Source organism: Magallana gigas, chromosome 2 (genome assembly GCF_963853765.1).
Source record: "Magallana gigas chromosome 2, xbMagGiga1.1, whole genome shotgun sequence".
NCBI lineage: Eukaryota > Metazoa > Mollusca > Bivalvia > Ostreida > Ostreidae > Magallana > Magallana gigas.
Genome location: NC_088854.1, coordinates 53,269,301 through 53,288,587, shown reverse-complemented (window position 1 = coordinate 53,288,587; position 19,287 = coordinate 53,269,301). Strand labels below are relative to the sequence as shown.

The window sequence follows — 19,287 nt, the reverse complement described above, 5'->3', positions numbered from 1 at the left end:
CTTTACCTTTCTTACTTCGGTGCTCATTGAAAAAGAAATCATTATATCAATTTTTTTATAAGGTCGATAGGACTTCGTAATTGACTTTCAAACAAAATGGAATTCGGTTCTTTTCCTTTCATTTTAATATGCATACCTTGAACATTATATATTGATGTATTTTTTTTTTTGGCTCTTTTTTATGCCAATGACTATCTTTATATACATGGGTGCCTATTTGAACAAAACTTTTCCGATTTTTTATTTACATTTACGTTAATTCAGATTAATATTAAAGAAAGTTTAATAAATCAGTAAAATGTATTTTATGAGAAGTAAAGATAGGGCAGATAGGGTCCATCTGCATCTGCTTGCGAATGAAAGATATCTTTGATTTTATATTCGTCCTCCGCATTCCAATCGACGGTACACTGTATGTGACAATTTACATTGTACTTCGACTTAAAAGTAAAATTAAAAGCAAGAAATATGAAATATACACCAACTTTATTTGATTGCCATAATGTGTATTTCGATTGAAAGAAAATAGAATTATAGTGGGGATATATATACAAGTGTACACATTGTAAGAAAATGTAAATTATCAATAGCATTGGAATCGCAAAAAAGAGAAATATGATTTATAGAAACATGGACGATCCATTAAGCAGCAAATAGGACAGATATTCCTACAAATAGCCAATTTAGCAAGAAGCAATCAAGAAGCGACGATCTGAGTGATTTCCGTTCCTTCTCCCGGACTGGTCCCGGATTCTCTTATTGTCGGAGAGAGCGCGTTTGGAGCTAATAACGCGTTCAGTATTAGCGCATTCAGCAGCGAACACCCTCATCTAATGGCGCTCTCCAGCCAAGCTGAGCGGGATTAAGTTGAAGAAGATGGATGTCGCGAGGCTGATGGTTTTGTTATACTTTGACGTGTGGCAAGTACTTGTATTTCATTGTTTTCTATCGAAACAAACATGCTTTTCTTTAATTAACAATCTATTTGTTTTGATAATACCTACGCCGATTTTATGTTATTCTGTTGTTAGTGTGTGTTGATACATGTAATGGAATAAAGATAACAATTTTCAAACAACAAACCTTATTGAATTGCGGTCTTGTCGACAACACTTTAGGTACTAACGTCTGAAAACAAGAAATTCTATTCAATTTATTTTTAAGCAAAAATGTTAATATTATGGCCTAGTTACTGTCAGCAATTAAAATGACACCAAGATAATTGACAGGTTGCTGTCAGAAAAGTCTTCGGTGAAATATTAGTTCTCTATGATTCTCTTCGTTTCTTTTTTCAGCTTTTCAGATGACCTCACACTAAGGGAGAACGTCACCATATTGTTAGATAACCTGTTACAGACCTACGACAAGTCGGTGCGACCTGCAGGGCGGGGTAAGGTCTGCAAGTAGCTTTGTTACTTTCAGAAAACAAAATCGCAACTTGTCCTAATCAATTTTGTATTATTAAACAGTTTAGGTTTTAAACTTCGTTGTCTAAAATGACGGAAAATATAACTATTAAATTTTTCTTGGTTTTGGATACAGTCCTTTTTGCGATACGAGTAGGTAAATTTGGGATAAACGCTTTCTTAAGACAACCAATTCTTCAGGGTATTCTCTGCCGCTACAGTAGAGGGCATGCTTTTACGTGACACCATCGCCCAACAGTCAATACTCGCCCCATTCCCCAGTATGTACACATCGACAGGTTTCTTCTTCTCCTGTTTGATCTCATCAAGCGTTGACAAGACTCTCCGAATCCAATCAATGCAACGTCATCAGAACGCGCGCCTCAGATTACCAGACGACAGTCTTTTCATCGGGGAGAGTTTGTCGTAATGCCTCAGACAGGAATTTAAGGCCTTCATCTGTCATCAAACAAATTTCAATTAGTGCACGTACTTGATGAGCCGCGATATGCAGTTACTGTTCGATGTTGCTCCTACAAAACTTCTATTATTACTACGACGTAAAGTAAAATATTAAGTATTTTTTTAAGTAACTGCAAAACAAAAAAGAAAAGAAAAAGAAAAGAACATTAATTTTATTAAAGGCGACCCAACACACCAAATGTTTTGCAGCACTGTACTGTAATATTCACAGAGCTTGAAATGAAGGTTTGCCTCATCGTATTTAGTTTAGTTTATATTTGATCGTTTTTTCAATTGCAGATGGACCACTGGTTATTAAAACCAATATGCTGGTACGGAGTATGGGACCTATCACAGAATCTGAAATGGTTCGTTCACCTATAACATGTTAAAAACGAGTCTTTGTTTTCTTGCATCGCTTTGATACAACAAAAACAGTATATTTAAACTTTTTACAGACATACTCCCTGCAGTGTTACCTAAGACAGAGCTGGCACGACGAACGCCTGAAGTTTGACCTTCCCAACGTCACAGAGGTCACTCTCAGCAACACGTTTCTCAAGGACATCTGGAAGCCTAACACGTACTTCCTGAACGGTCGCTTGTCTACCCAGCCCAACATCACCGTTCCTAATGTATTTGTTCGAATCCGGAAGGACGGCAGTATTTACATGTCCCGCAGGTACAAGCCTTACTGTAGAGAACCCAAACAAGATGAAAACTTCGCTCTCAGAAGGTTGAGATTTGAAATTGTTTGATGTAAAGAACAATGTTCAGCTTATAGATGCAAATATCTTGTATTCCTAGGTTAACAATTAACGCAAAATGCCCCATGAATCTCTTGGACTATCCAATGGATGCCCCCGTTTGTCCTTTGCTGTTGGCTGGATGTACGGTTTGAAACAGACTTGGCAAATCATTAGTATCTCAATGCAAGCAATAGCATACATTGTTACAATTATTTACAGCTTCTAGATGATACTGTATACTATTTGTTTTCAGATGGTTACACGACAGATGAAATCATTTACAGGTGGCAAACCTCAAACAAATCTGGGGTAGAAATATATGATGACGTCACACTATCACAGTTTGATATAGTCTCTATCTGGACTGCGAATAATACTTACTCCGATGCATTAGGCAAGTATTTTATCATCTTCGTCGTCAGCAGCAACAAAATGAGTCGAAAATCTTACAATGCTATACATTATTTTTATTTATATTACAGGGACACAGTCCGGCCTTGAAGTCTACTTTCATCTAAAGCGGCACATCGGCTTCTTCATGCTCCAGGTTTGTTAGCGTTTTACCAGAGTTGTGGTTCTTATGCTGATTGTAAATATTTGTTTTTCCATGGACCTTTTTATCAATATCAGTTTCATGAAAGAGTCTTAAAGTTATTGAATTTCTGTCAAGTTTTCTGATCGTCTGTTTGACATTTCTTAGACTTATCTGCCGTGCACTCTGATCGTCTGCCTGTCATGGGTCTCGTTCTGGATAAACCGAGATGCAGCTCCTGCAAGAGTTCTTTTAGGTGAGTTCTACTGTAATAAACAACTGGAGAGAAATCGTCAACCATTTACATTACGTTCATCAGCTACTTACCTCATCAGGTGTGACGACAATCCTGTCCACAGCGGCCGTGGGTCTGATTCAGAGGGACGGACTTCCCAGAGTTCCCTACGCCACCGCCCTTGACGTCTTCCTGAACGTCTGCATCTTCTACAACCTAGCCGCCATCATACAGTACTCCGCCGTAAACTACTTCACTAAGATTCTTCCCAAAGAAGGAGGAGCGTCCTACGAAGAGGATGAAACGGTAGCCTGGCTTCATTTGTTGTTTTTAACCCTAACCAACAGATACAACTTGGTCCAAAGACATTATCGGAGTACATTTTTAAATTTAATTTTTTCAAGTGTATGTCATCTTCGCTAGCCAAGGGTTTCCAATACACTACGCATTGCTACGTTTCTCTCCCATTAATATGAGAAGCGTGCTGTATCGGAAACCCTTGGCCAGCAAAGATGCGTATATGTCAACACGAAAAGAGTTTATTTTTTCAGGAAAATGTTTTGAATGAAGACCAAAATGGCGTGTTGGACTGGAATTCGACAATAGGAAAAGAGACGCAAACCGGATGTCTGATCTTGTTCTGTAGGTGTCTTCTGGGCAACTTCCGGTTTCGGTACAACATGGTGAAATCCGCCGACGCAGCTAATGGAAATAGTGTCAGCAGTATAGACATTTTATCTAGATATATATTTCCACTTTCTTTTTGTCTTTTCCAAGCTTTTTATTGGGCTTGGTATCTCCGATTTAAACTCTCTTAGATAGAAAAGAAGACGAGCGAATTATTTCCGGGACAGGCATTTCTCACGCCCCGCATCTATAAAAATTATCGTGGGAGTTGATTTTAGATTAACTCTCCTATGCAGTTACGCAGGCAAACCGAAAGAGAAAAAGTGTTTGGACCTAAGCACAAACTAACACCGCTGATAACATTTAGTCCTTGAAAATAATCGATAAATTCAATGTAATGTATACTAAAACATTGTTTTTCAAGGAAACTTATTTATAGATGCCTTGTAAATAGTCAAATTTTAAATGGTACGAACAATTTAGATTTTTTTTGTAGTCGTACATTGTATGTATTCCTACGCCAGAGTTCAACGTGTCTCGTTCAACGTTTCAGTGAGTTAATGTTTAACGTGTTTTTCTCATAGACAGTTGAAATTATTTGTATTCAAAAAAAGTATTTTCCAAAACATAGGTGTATAGAACCACAAATGTACGACAATGTTAACGTGGCTATCGGTAACTCATAGGTGATTTTACCGGCTATTGGTAACTCATAGGTGATTTTGTTGTCCAGTTTCTTCTAAGCTTGATTTTTAGTTTTGATTTAATATGTTGTTTGATCGCCTTCGCTGGCGGTTGTTTTGATAAAAATTATGAATGAAAATTACATGAGAATAAATAAACAAAACCATTTTTCCAAGTTTCATGACCTTTATTTGTTTTATGTCTTGACATTTTACAATATTTATATTTTAAAATATCTCTAATGAAACACAAATTAAACAATTACATGGCTAAAAGAAACTATTAAAGCCATCATTGATAAAATCTACAGGTTATAGGAAGGAAATATGGAAAATCGATGAGTGTGCCAAAAATAAATATTTGAACATCTTTTAAGTACTAGTAATTGAACAACTTTTTAACCCTTAAAAAACTGGAATGGATTATGTTCTACAGGTATTGTAGTACCTGTTTATAGGTGATTTTACCGGCTATCGGTAACTCATATGTGATTTTACCGTCGATGGTTCGATTCCACCAAGTTGTGATTTTTTTTTATTTCATTGAATGAAGTATAAGAATTGAACGTTCAAATTATCAAAGCTGGTTTTTTTTCCACAATAAATGTGTATTTATTTGTCGATGTTGTTTTCCGGATTTTTTCTTGATAAGTAGTCATGAGTGCCATTTTAAAATCAGTATAATGTTTCGAAAATTCTATTGCGGCAGATATTTATCTATTTGTATAAAAGGGTACTTTCTGTTCAAACTCAAATTATGGCTGCAATAACTCTTTCAACAGACTTAAAAAGTATTTCAATGTGAAATTCTTAATGAATAACAAATATATATCATGTAAACTTGACTATTTATATTACATTATTATAATCTGCAGAAATAGCACTGAAAACCGTCAAAAAATGCAACACTGAGTCTTTACCATTTAAATCATTTTTCAAAAATGTATAATAGGTTTATGTTGAAAGATGAAATAATCATGTCCGCAATTTGATACTTAATATATAAAATGATTTATCTTCTAAATCAATTACTAATCATCATTGTATAAAAATATATTATACTATTCTTTAAAGTTGTAATCGCTGCGTCCCGTTAAACATGTCTATTGGGACCAACGCCGCTGTAATAAGTATACCCGGTATCGACACTTCTAAGTTATAGAAGATTAATGCAGTAGTATAGTATACCCCGTTATTCAAATGTACATGTATATAGATTAAAGATGTATTTGATAAAGAAGTTCAAGGATTGGTCCCGGGGGTGACCATTTTGTTTGACTCACGACTGCAACTGACGGTGTATTATTATTACCTCACCGTTATGTATGGAGCCCCCGGGGTCCTAGGAAACAGCTGACGTTCATTCACTTCCTTGCATCAGTCCAACATGATTCTCTCTTGCAGAAGGTAGGCATTTCTTCTTAAATGGCTTGAATTTTTTTAAGGTTTAATAGATTTATTTCATGTATTATCGAAGTAAGATGAATTGTACGGGTGCAATGCTTATCTAGTAAATCAGTTTTCTTTGTATTGTAATTCTATAATATCAGTGCATTCTTGTGTGACCGTCGATCCTAATAATCTATTCTAAATACCCCAAAATTAGAATATGTTTTCAGTGTAAGGTTTGCAGCATTCATCATTGGCATAAGAACTGAATAATAATATACACTAACAGAGTATATTTCTTTATTTTATCATACATATAATCAGATCGCCCCTTGTCTCTTTTAGACTTGTAAACATATAAACGTAGATTCATGTGGGCAGTGCTTTTTTAAACATGTTGGAATCCTAATTATTTTGTTAATTATAAAAATGTTTTTATATCTTCATTTTCTTATATCTAGGTTTAATATAATTTTATTATTATCGAGCATACCGTGACCGATATCATATTCGTTGTCGAAGATTTCAATTCGCTTATTCTCGTTATCGGACTCTAATAAAGGCCCGTGGCATGGTTCGTTGTACATGTCTGCATTGAATAGACAACAGAAATGTTACATGTGTGTATGGTGTATGTTTTGTTTTTTGACAGATGGCGATTCCTGCTAATTGCCTGTGTCATACACAGCGCTATCTCCTTCCCACAATTCCAGGACCTGATTCCTAGCGGGAAAAAGGTCCCCCACCCCTGTAGCGACGGGGCATGGTCGGCGGTGGGACACGCTAATCCCGCGGGGGGCCACCAAAGAAATCCGTTTGGAAACGATTTTGCTGCGACCGGAATGGTGAGTTTATCTTTCAGGACAGGCTCTTGTTCTGGGTAGTTTAAGAGGGCTGGGTGACTGTGGCCGTTTATCTGACTATATAAATCTTCTTAAGAAGAAGAGCTTTGTTTAAAGATACAGGAAAATCTTTAAATTTTAAAGCTGAAATATATGAAGTTTTTTTTGTTTTATCAATTAATAGATATTAACTCAATCGGCACACCTCGGCCGATTCGTATCTTTAACTTAAAGAATCATATCCAAAGACTTAAAGTAGATCTGATGGCTAAATTGTTGACCACCCAGGCTCAATCAAACTAGGTGCTACTGTTTTAAACTTGATTGACAAGCGTCATCATTTTGAAGTTTGTAAAGGTTAAAAAAAAGGAGGCGGGTTTAAAATGTTCGGCCTTTAAACTTCAAATCTCTTCAACAAATTAATAAATATAATGTACATGTTTTCATTGCTCTCATACTTAATCAGGTTTGGTCCGAAAGTTTTTGTCGAGCCGATTCTGACGATGATGGGAGGACAAACGGCGAAGAATTGGGGGACCCAGAATGCACCTGGAGCCAGGGTCAGGAACTGTCGAACCCCGCCACTGGTCATCCAGGTATGACGTCACGTCGTTACGTTGAATTATCGCCCTATTTACTCACGCTCGTTGTCGTGACCGGAAATCAGTGCATGTTACTCAGACCACCGTGAAATGTTTTTATACAGGTGTGTGTGAGCCGATGGATGACGAACGATGTAAAGGCAAAAATGACTGGGTAGTATGCAGCAAACAGAAGGAGATGGAGTGTGACGTGCTTAGTGATCCGGGTAAGCCAAATTATGTATTGAATTGTATAGAAAATGTAATGGACATTCCCGTAAAGCTACATTCTTGAATTTCTCAGGAAACAAACTGCGCATGACCATGAGCAAGTGAAATTTTGATGTTGTTTTCCAGATACCCAGTTCTTCGACATTAGGTTTCCTAAACGTAAAGTCCCCGCAGAGAAGACAACTTACACGTGCATGGTTGTGGAGGTACCGGAAATGGAAGATCATCACATGGTTGCCAACAAACCCCTGATTGACAACGAAAACGTCATGCATCATTTGCTGGTCTATGGTTGCCAAGGTAACCAGAAAGTTTTTTTTGTCGAAATGAGCTGCTACATTATATGAAATGAAGAAAAACTATATTATTTAGATGTTTCTATGGATTTTTTATAGAAGAAGTATCAATGAAGCTGAACACGCCTTATGAATGCGGTATGGAGGCGACAGCATCTTGCAGAGATTTAATTGGACTGTGGGTCGTAGGGTCAAAGGGCGAATGCATGCATCCCAAGGCAGGATTCCGCCTTGGCAAAAATGGATACAGACACCTCGCTGTCCAGGCAAGTATCCAAATAGCAATAGTCTCTAAACTCGTACATGCAGCACAGATACGCGGAAAAGTTTTATATTGCCAATGTCTAAATGATGATTTGTAATTGTGCTTTATGGGTACCGCAGTCTTCTAAAACGATAGTTTATAGTGACACTATATCTACTGAAGAATGTGAATATAAATTAAGTATTTTTTAAGTGGTTTTATTTGTTTTAGATGCACTGGACCAACAAGCACCAGCACTCGGACTACTACGATGAGTCCGGGATGAGGATATTCTACACCAAGTCCCTGAGAGAGCATGACGCCGGAACACTGTGGCTGGGTCAGATGTTCTTTGAGATCCCCCCACAGGCCCCGGAGACCGACGTCCAGGGAGTGTGTACGTCAGAGTGTACCTCCAAAATCTTCACGGACAACATCAATATATTCGGAGCCACCAATCACATGCATCTACTGGGTGAGTGGACATCATTGGTGCTTCCCTAATTGTCCTTAACTTGAATTGACGTTTTATAGTTATGATATGTGCATGTTAAAATAACTGATTCATGTAACTCCAGGTACTCGAGGGAAAGTTGAGCATTTCAGGAGCGGGAAGCGTGTGGGAGTCATAACAAACGATACCCACTATACATACCACAGCCCGGTTCAGAACAGGTTAGTTACGGGTTACGTCATCTTCGAACCCTGTTCGTAGGGAGCGGTGCGGATCAGAAACCCCTGCCTAGTAAAGAGCCAGGGGTTTCTGATCCGGTAACTTATAAAGGATGAAAGAAAACTATAACAATGGCTCTAGAAAATTATTCTTCACGATATCAGTTTATACTTATATGATAATAATACTTAACTGTTTTACTGAGAAATATCAAATCGATTCGATTTTTTTTTAGTTTTGATACCCCTGTGGTGGTGAGACCAGGGGATGAGTTACGGACCACATGTACCTTCAACTCCGAGGGGGTGGACAGAACTACTTTCTTCGGGAAAGGAACCCACGATGAGATGTGTTTAGTGTTCATAAAGTATTACCCGAAACAGAAGGCGCGAATCCAGAAGTGTCTGTCGTTCAAGGAGCTGTCCATGTGCACGGCTTTCCCGCAGACGGTGGGGCTGTTCCAGGACGGGATGCGGGGGTGTAACGTCCCCCAGTTCACCTCACTCACCAACCCCGCCACCCTTACAATGGTATTCCAGGTAAGAACTCTGACCGATTACTAGTAATATCAGTGAACACATTGACGTTTTTTGAAGTGTAAAAAAAGTAAAATATATTGAATGTTAATATATTACCTTTAGGGATTCATTTTGCAGTGAGAGAGAAATTAACTGTAAGAGGCAAAATATTATTCATAATTTTTTTTTATTATTATTCGTAACTTTGCCCATATAGAAATTATAAAAGCGAGTATTTTGTAGTCTTTGTAACATTGTCCAATCTTCTTTTCTCTGGTGTGTTCAATTGAAGCTCTTTTTGTTGACAGATTCAGACCAAATGTAGACCAGACATATGTACACAAGAATGCAAAAATGCTATGCGGGAACTTCGGCAGCATCCGTGTTTAAAAGAAGATGTGTGGGAATACATAAAATTTTTCTTAATGGAGGAAAAGCACAGTGGCAGTGGAATCGATGTCGAAAAATTGTTAGTTCTATATACTGTGTGTGATTTGCAGCTTGGACAAGAAATCGGACGTGACGTAAGCAGGAGAATAACAACCATGCGCACGACACCATCCCAACCCACTAACACAGATTTTACTTCCACAAGTACTGACACAGACCACATACACACGTGTCCCAAATGTCCGCCAACTCATTTGAGTATATGCAACAATAGCGCCTCACGAAATATCATTCCATCCATAGCTACTTTCATAGGTGTGATAATTTCACTTGTTGATTTCTTGATTACTGCCATGTAGGTCTCTGTAGTGAGATCTTGACTTAACCCTCAGTCCAAAGTTCCTACCGATATTGTTCAGTGTTTGGCGACAAATGGACAACAGCATCTGTCCTTTTCAGTGTTCTTGTTTTGGAGTACCATACCAGATACTCTAAGAGTGGATGACGTTGATCCAAATAACCAGGCGTTGTCCAAACATCGCGTGATTCTACGCCATTTTGTGGTTCCATCGAAAATAAGATGTTCGATTATGAACGATGTTCTATTAAACAGATTGGTGTGTTTGTTCGCCCTATACTGCTATGATAAATGGTATGGACAATAATGAATGCACTTCCTTACTTAATTTATTTAATTATTTATTTTTGTTGTACTTTGTATTATATATATTTGCTTATTTGTTTAAGATTGGCCATGACCTTTTGAAAGAAGACATGTTTAGTTACAAGATTTGTATGTTTAATTACAAGATTTGCTGTAATCTAATGCTATCAGTGTCTGCAAATGATTAACTTGACACGAAACAGCATGAAAAAGAACAGTCTTTTATTTAGCTTTATCTCAGTGATTGCAATTGACCATAATCCTGTTTCGGTACACACCTGAGGCTACGGTTCACGTAACTGAATAAAACTGACGGCCGACAGGAAGACTTTGTGTTGTAACACCGTCCACTGCTCAGGGAATGTCTTTAGAAGTGTTACGTTCTTCAGCAGGGGTTACGTTTGGGTAAAGCATGTCTTCTATTGCAGGAGTTACATTATAGAGTGTCGTAATAGTAAATGTGGTTCGGTCGGTATCGAGTGTTAGTGTTTTTATTTTATTATATTTACATTTTCCAGTGTCTTTGTCTATGATAACACTACGAAATAAATTTAAAACGTATAGTCCAATACATTTCATTAATGACGCAAATGACGTACAACGGGGTGCTAGCGGAGTTTTCATAATTATACGAAATGAGAATAACGTATGTCAATAATTTAATATTTAATGAACAATTGCTGACAATTATATAAATAAAAGTAACAAGGAATCATTCTTTGAATATTATAAGTTGATTATTACCGTTGGGGCGAGATCAAATCTACATGTAATTGAATTAGATCACGCCCCGACCATAATGATATCCTCATTATACCTTACTTGTTAATATTAGAATAGAAGACTTGTATACCTTCTGCATTCTCGCTTTATAAGGCCGCGGAACATTAACTGGCAAGATTGGAAATATACAGCTTACGTCAGTTTAATTCACTTGTTACAGTCAAAACATTTGAAATGGGCGGGAACAAATTGACACGGACGTCTGAGAAAACATTGGATTGAAACTGTAGTTATATGAAATGTATTTTCAATCCACCTCAGCATTTCTAACTTGCATAGTAATCTAAAGCGATCGAAAAACATTTTAATTAGTATCAGAAAAGCGCTTGAAAAACATTTTATTTCATCAATAAGTATATTATCAGCAAATGTGAAAAGATACCAATTCGGAGATATCATACGCAGGGCAAAGCATTGTCCGATGACTTCTTATATGAAACATTTTATATATTCTATTATTGGATATAATTTTAATCTCATTAATGGGAACTTTGATTGTTCTTCTCTGTGAATAAACCCCACTTGATATCAGACTTGTGACGACTGATTCTCTGAAGTCATCGGTCAATGCCTTGCCTTGCGTATTATCTCTCCGAAATTGAGATCTTCACATATTTGCTGATTATATACTTATAGGTGAAATAATTTTTTTTCAATCACTTTGCTGATACTAAATATAATGTTTTTCGATCGCTTTAATTAACATGTATATAGCAAGTTAGAAATGCTGTGGTGGATTGAAAATACATTTCCTATAACTACATGTACAGTTCAATCCAATGTTTTCTCAGACGTCCGTGTCAATTTGTTCCCACCCATTTCAAATGTTTTGACTGCAACAAGTGAAATTGACGTACGCTGTATATTTCCAATCTTGGCAGTCTTATTTCTTACAACCACTAGGTGCGTCCATGATTCCATAACCACAATAAAAAAAATACCATAATAAGCAACGTTATTTTAGTGATCATGGTATAATGAACTTCAAGTGCTATTCTGACACATTGACCATGAAGCACCTATGCACATCATGGAATACTAGTTTGCTAGCAGAGCATTTCGCTGTTCACAAAAAAAGTTGTTCATTTTTTCAAATAGGCTGTACTTTGGGTTCAATATCCTCGTAAAATATAGATTTTAGAAAAGAGTATATTAAACATGAATTGCATTTTCATGGAATTTGATTTGAAATAATGTAAAAAGTAATTAAAATACATTTACCCGTGTTAGATTAGAAATGTCTTAGAGGTACTAACCGTTAAATTGATTAACTTTTGCTTAAATGTATCCAACTTTAGATGACACATGTAAATCGAGGTCCTATCCACCCTAAAGCATTTTACTCCCTAAACATTGACATTAATTTTGAAAAAAAAGAAACTTTCAGATATTTGTGATTCAAGGTTAGCAGTGGGTAGTACAATGTCTATGCACAGTAGAAAAATATTTCACTTCGATAGCATATCGTAGTCATATCATTAGCTGACCAGGCGCGTAGCTAGGCGTACGCAAGTACGCAAGTGCTTCCATATCATTTTCAGAAAAGAAAAAAGAAATAAATTAAAATAATAAAAATAAAATTTAAATAATGCTGATTAATGAAAACTTTCTTTTAGGAATAAAAACTAAATTAAGCCGCTGTTATCTCAGAATTTGCTGAGAAATAGCGCAGACGACTTGCCTTTCTTTTTCAATAAATAAAAAAAAATTGCTCTTCTGTTATATTCTTTTATCATTTGCATGCAATTCTATAGCCTGAGTGATAGGTTGACAATGATTATGAATAGATTATCGAGATCGAAATAACGGAATCTTAAAGTTTAAATATATGAGTATTTATGTAGACAAAAATGTTATAGACCATTAGGAGAGAAAGCACAAGACTTTTTAGATATAGAATAAATAGATTAAATTAATTACATTATAAATTGATACTTCAAATTAAGTGTTTGAAATGCCGAAAACTCGCCAGCTTCCGGGCGCCCCCTGGACCCCCATCATGGCTTCGCTCTGAACCCATTGGGGGGGATCAAGGCGGCCCCCAAATCCCCTGCCTTAGTTTGCTTCCACAATAAGGAAGCATTGGCTACGCCCCTGAGCTCACTAGCACGCTGTTTTGTAAACAAATGATCAGTTTGACAGACACATGTAAAGTGGCCTTTTGTTTTAGTCTTTGACGAAATTTCACGAAAACATTTTAATTTGGTAAGTCATAAAATGTAAGAATTATAGACACAAGTCTCAACCATAGATGAAAAAATGGCGATGAATGATCAGAGACTGCTCAAAATAATTTTTTAAAAAGATGCAAGAAGAGGCCATTCAAATGGTCCGACGTTTGATCACATATATTCATCCCACCATCGATTGATTTGAACATCAGAGAAGAGATTTGAACTGTTAAAGGATTGAGTGATGTCATGTTAGGGTATTTAGACACTGGTGAACTCGAGCTTTGTGTAGAAATGCGCAAATATTCAAATTACTTCATCCTAAAGTTAAAGAAAATTAAAATTCTTATTTTTTCTTTACTGAATTATGATCTATGGCTAGAAAACTAACTTCTTATTTTTTTAATTTGACGAGTAATCACCCAGCCTCCTTGGACATAAAAAATAAATTACAAACTTGAATTTTTGCACACATTGATGAAGTCATTCATGAAAAAAAACCAATATGCTAGATGTCATTGGAGGACCTTTTTCCAGAATGGAGCCCTAGTATAGGATCAATGTCTTGACAGAAGTCATTGATTCCTGGGGTTGGCTTCTTGAAGTCTCTCTTGGCTGGCATACGAGATTTCCTGCCTCAAATGGACCGTCGGTTGGCTTTCGTACTGTGGGTACTTATTCCGACAAGGTAAGAGTATGTTTTTCTTTCAGAGAGAGAGAGAGAGAGAGAGAGAGAGAGAGAGAGAGAGTGGATTGGTAACTTATTGTAGACTGTAAATATACTTACAATTAATTCAATCAAGTAACACATGAAATGTTTGCAGGGTCTGTTTCTCTAATTCCCCGGATGTAACCTCGTCCGTCATTGACAGTCTCCTTAGTAACTACGACATCAGACTAAGACCCAACTTTGGTGGTAATTTTTTGTAGTTTAGATAAAAACAAAATAATCATAGATGAATACTTTTTCCCGTTTATATCACTCCTATCAATGAATAGTTTATTTCAAACAACCCATTGTTCTATCTATTTAGATGCTGCCGTAGATGTAGGCATTGAGTTGGTGGTGGCCAGCTTTGATACGATCTCTGAGGTCAATATGGTGAGTTGTATTAAGTCCATAAATCAAAGTAGTAGTTTAAGTCTATCATTTTGCTAGTACCGATTGCCTTGGCAAACATTGAATCAAATAGTATGAAATTGTAACAGCAAAGTGGAACATTGAAGAGGAAACGGTTTTAGCTGGCTCAAGAGATTGCAATGTAGTTTTTACCTGGTTTAGATGTGAAATATGATGATTTCCATATTGGTAAAGAACAAAACATTTCTGACTTCATCTTGCTTTCAGCCAATCTTAAACATTTGCTGACCATGCATATGTTGTGTATTTCAAAATTTCCAAGGAACATTTCTGCGTAAGTTTACCTGACCCTATCTTTCAATTACTTTTCTTATAAACACAGTACGTGCCAGAATCTGCAAAACCCCTTTATTTAAAGAGTATCGACTTCAGATCTCAGTTACGGCAAATTAATTGAAATTTCCATTCTGTTTCTGATAACTTTTTCTGGACCGTTTCATCTGGCTATCTATAACTATATTGTCTGATTTCTCAGATAGCAATCTTCTCACATTTCACCTCAAACGAAATTACGAGTTAAATTGACAAGAAACGAGAGGGATTCGAGATTTCTGATCGAACCGTCCCACTTTGATTTCGCTTCGTTTGCGTGGAAATTTTCTTGCCAAAAATACCTACAAGTTGATTGTCGCTAAAACACGTTTCGTGTCGATTTTTCTTGCTCATAATTGAATCGCTTATCTAGATTTACAAAACAAGATTTTAGTGTAGCAAATAATTCCATGTGACACCGTAGTCATGATTGATATATCCCTCCGCGCAAATCGGTCGCCAAGCAATTGGATTTAAGCTTTATTTCTTTATACATCTGATCTCCTCATGGTATTGGAATGGAATGCTTCTTCTCTGATTTAGAGCCTATATACAGTATACCGACTTTATGAGTATTTCTTTGCGATTTATTGATGATGTAAATATCCAATATTAGTTTATGCAATGTTTCATTTTTTTCAGTAAATAGCTTTTTATGATAAATAGGAAACGCATATTTCCAATGATACTCGTACACAAAAACCATAGAATAAATGCATTTACTGACATTTGCATTTACTTTGAACGCGACCAGGGAACTTAATCAATACAAAACATGATCACCGACCGAGGAGGACGATTTGCCCATCTCAGTATCATGAGAGGATCATCATTTGGTTAATACCAAATTGTGTCGAATCTCGTCCAAAAATATTGATGGTTTGGTGGTAACTTTAATGGTTGTTTTGCAGGACTACACAATCACAATATACCTGAACCAGTACTGGACGGACGAGAGACTGACCCACGGGAACCTGTCCACCTCCACCAGCCTCACCCTCACGGGAGATTTCGCAGACAAAATCTGGGTCCCGGACACCTTCTTCGCCAATGACAAGAACTCATTTCTTCATGACGTCACGGAGAAAAATAAAATGATTCGTTTGTACGGCAACGGGTCCGTCGTCTATGGAATGAGGCAAGTATCTACTTATTAACGATTACCAAGATCTTGGAAGATGGTCTGCTATATATACCAATGACATGATGGATTAATTTAATTGGTCTTCCTCCGAAACGATTGCCGCTTTTCATCTTCATCTGAAGAGTCTTAAGAGATTTGCTATGACCCTGAAGTGGTTTTAATCAGCTAATAGAAATAGAAAGCGATGACCGGGATTGGGGTTCCATTCTGGGGGATCAATCTCCTTTTATGGTTTAAGTATGGCCCACCATACTCCCCGGCAGCAAGTGTAAACAGAATGCTCTAACAGACAAATAATTGGGTTCGGACGGCATATTTTGACGGACAAATGACTTTTTCAGCAATATTGCGCCATTAGTTTGAGGCAAATAATATGAAGAGAAAACCCTGCTGAAATAAAACACTTTTCATATAACCCGGTATTTAAAAAAAAAAAAGAATTTATTATTAAAGGATATTTAACTCCCAGGGTCCCTTCTAAAAACAATAAACGACCCAGTTTCATTGGAAATGAAATCCAGCAAACGGTAACTAATAGAAGGCTTGATTTTTTATAATTCAGATTCACAACCACACTTGCTTGTATGATGGACCTGCATAACTACCCGCTAGACGAGCAAAACTGTACCGTGGAAATTGAAAGCTGTAAGTATGTAGCTTAAGAAACTGTTGCAATACATGAAACATTGCACTATCTGTGATGTGTTTCATATCAATGAAACAGTGATTGCTCTCTACCATTAGTCTATTACATGTAGTACTAGTATCTTTTCGGAATATATGTGTCATAATGTAAATTCTGTATGCATTTCCATCCATGCACACATGCTTCACCAATTTTTGTTCAAAGTTTCAGTTTTAAAACATGATTTTGTTGTGCAAAGAAAAATATACATGCTCTTGGTTTTTTTTTTCGTATTTATCGCGAAAAATGGTAAATTTGTTTTCAATATCATATCAACTTTTCCACATACGATAGTGGTTTTCTTCCTTCAGATGGTTACGACATGGCGGATCTATACCTCCACTGGAGAAGTGGGCACCACTCTGTACACGGCATACAAGACATAGAGCTCCCCCAGTTCTCTATTGTGGAGTATAGAACGGTGGAGAAGATAGAGAGCCTACTGACAGGTGCCCGGGCGACTATTTCGGAACTACTGATATTAAACTAAGCAACATCCATGTTTTAAACTAGTGATATAAGGGTATGTTTGTATGTTCTAGGGAAGTATCCCCGACTGTCGCTCAGTTTCAAGCTCCACAGGAACGTGGGCTACTTCATCTTCCAGACGTATCTTCCCTCCATTCTGATCGTCATGCTGTCTTGGGTTTCGTTTTGGATTAACCATGAAGCAACATCAGCGAGAGTGGCTTTAGGTGACCTCTATTACCCCATACAATGTTGGGAAGCAAAAGTTCAAAATATCCTACAGTTGTCTAAAGAGTTATTTCGTAATCGTTGCAGGAATTACAACCGTTCTCACCATGACTACGATAAGTAATGGCGTCCGATCGTCCTTGCCGCGGATCTCCTATGTCAAGGCCATTGACATTTACTTGGTGACGTGTTTTGTGTTTGTATTTGCCGCCCTGTTGGAGTATGCGGCTGTTAACTACACATACTGGGGAAAGAGAGCGAAGAAGAAGAGGCGGATCAAAGAAATGACAGATAGGAGAGTGAAATCACAAGAGGAGACCAAAGTAGGTCTTACTAGTAATTAAATTCAAAACGGGGAAAAATAGGGTTTACATATTATTTTACATTTGTTAATACTTTAAAGTCAGTAATTTATGAGCATGATAAACGGTAAGCGGAACATGGTCTGAACAAGATATATTTTGATCACACCTAAACATAAATTCTATCGTAAGGTTCGATGTTGTAGAATAGCGATGTGTGTTACACAACTGTCAACAATCCAGATGTATCGCCGGTCATCTCTCTGAGGGGGAATAAAGAGACGCAGATAGATTTAGAAACAGGAAACACGTCATTTATTCCAAGAGCGTGTATGTCACGTGGTTACATCCCAGAATCCTTGGTCAAAAGGAAACGTTCGTCCAGTTTGAAAAAACAGCGCCAGGCAGCGACACAAGGATCCATGACAGAGGAAAGAGAGAAATGTAAATCTAAGTTCTTGTCCATAAAGGATGTCAATAGCATTGACAGGTTTTCCAGGTTACTGTTTCCGCTGCTCTTCCTGATTGTTAACGTAGTGTACTGGGGATTCTACCTTGTGCTGTGAAACCAAATCGTTCCTTCTAACAGTTACAAATGAATGAATGTCATTAAAAAGCATGCTCTCTGTTGGTGACTCATAAAAGTAACATAAACTATCTTGACAGAGCTTTCTCATTACCTCTGCATGAAACATACAAGTGTTGAATGTTTTTGAGGTCGTAAAAGAGAACCAAGAATTTTATAGAAAAATATATTAAAAATATATAAAAGGAGGACAAGGGACATAGACAGACGTCATTTCAGTACAGCATCTGTTTAGTGAACTACTAGTATTTCCTACAATCTATGTACATAATCTTACTGCATTATACTGTCCAAACTGAAAAGCAATCATTCTTATTGCAAACATTACTGTAATACAGCTAATTTTCAGTCCATACTGTATAATTATCCACACTGTATGCACATGTGCTGTGTAATCAATAAATCATACTGCTCAATACTGTAAAGCACATTTTTGTTTATATTACCACAATGTCTTTACTACACCCCAACTTATTTTCACTCCCAATACTGAACATGTACCAATCTTTCTGTGTATACTCTTGCTGTCCATAAAGTATATCAGCTAATTTTACTGTCCATACTTTTTAATTTTATTTTCCATACTGTAAACAGCTTATATTCTGTCCATACTGTGGCACAACCAATCTGTCTTTCGTAATTTACAGCAACCAACCAGCCCATTCTGTATAGCAATCTACCTTCTACCACTCCATTTTATAGAACAACATATTTCTCCAATATATATATATAGCAATTATTTATACTCCTCTGTTTGAGTTTGAACTTGATGCTGCTTTTTGGTTTACAGTAATGTGTGACTTTGACCTTTCAAGGCCACTGAATGTCATATTATCTATTCCTGAATGAATTAAATAATAAAAAATGTTTTATATATTTATTTATTTTTATTATTACAAATGATAAAATGTATAAAAAAAAAGCCTATTCTATAGTGATTTTTAT

General features: G+C 36.8%; 3 protein-coding genes across 6 annotated transcripts; all 3 read left to right on the top strand.

Annotated features, from left to right (window-relative positions):
- The first annotated feature begins 230 nt into the window (after positions 1-230).
- LOC105344233 (gamma-aminobutyric acid receptor subunit alpha-5) lies at positions 231-4,542 on the top strand. 3 transcript variants are annotated; one of them, XM_066077239.1, is made up of 10 exons: positions 231-920; positions 1,296-1,390; positions 2,169-2,236; positions 2,327-2,550; positions 2,676-2,758; positions 2,871-3,011; positions 3,100-3,164; positions 3,318-3,405; positions 3,509-3,690; positions 3,936-4,542. In XM_066077239.1, the coding sequence occupies exons 1-10, from the start codon at positions 877-879 to the stop codon at positions 4,200-4,202; spliced, it is 1,257 nt and encodes a 418-aa protein (XP_065933311.1). In that variant the 5' UTR covers positions 231-876; the 3' UTR covers positions 4,203-4,542. The 3 variants fall into 3 exon arrangements, with proteins under 3 accessions (XP_065933311.1, XP_065933310.1, XP_065933309.1); XM_066077238.1 differs by having other exon boundaries at positions 232-920; positions 2,342-2,550; positions 3,485-3,690; XM_066077237.1 differs by having other exon boundaries at positions 234-920; positions 3,485-3,690.
- A 1,420-nt stretch (positions 4,543-5,962) lies between these two features.
- LOC105344230 (dopamine beta-hydroxylase) lies at positions 5,963-11,091 on the top strand. The gene is made up of 10 exons (XM_011451939.4): positions 5,963-6,101; positions 6,736-6,928; positions 7,392-7,521; positions 7,632-7,733; positions 7,864-8,037; positions 8,133-8,299; positions 8,509-8,752; positions 8,856-8,952; positions 9,186-9,489; positions 9,777-11,091. Exons 1-10 carry the CDS (start codon positions 6,082-6,084, stop codon positions 10,215-10,217), a joined length of 1,872 nt encoding a protein of 623 aa, XP_011450241.3. The 5' UTR covers positions 5,963-6,081; the 3' UTR covers positions 10,218-11,091.
- Positions 11,092-14,036: 2,945 nt separating this feature from the next.
- On the top strand, positions 14,037-19,190 carry LOC105344218 (gamma-aminobutyric acid receptor subunit beta). 2 transcript variants are annotated; one of them, XM_066077236.1, is made up of 9 exons: positions 14,037-14,164; positions 14,301-14,389; positions 14,511-14,578; positions 15,841-16,067; positions 16,636-16,718; positions 17,070-17,207; positions 17,301-17,453; positions 17,542-17,777; positions 17,963-19,190. In XM_066077236.1, exons 1-9 carry the CDS (start codon positions 14,118-14,120, stop codon positions 18,320-18,322), a joined length of 1,401 nt encoding a protein of 466 aa, XP_065933308.1. In that variant the 5' UTR covers positions 14,037-14,117; the 3' UTR covers positions 18,323-19,190. The 2 variants fall into 2 exon arrangements, with proteins under 2 accessions (XP_065933308.1, XP_011450219.2); XM_011451917.4 differs by having other exon boundaries at positions 14,301-14,392; positions 17,963-19,189.
- The last annotated feature ends 97 nt before the right edge of the window (positions 19,191-19,287 follow it).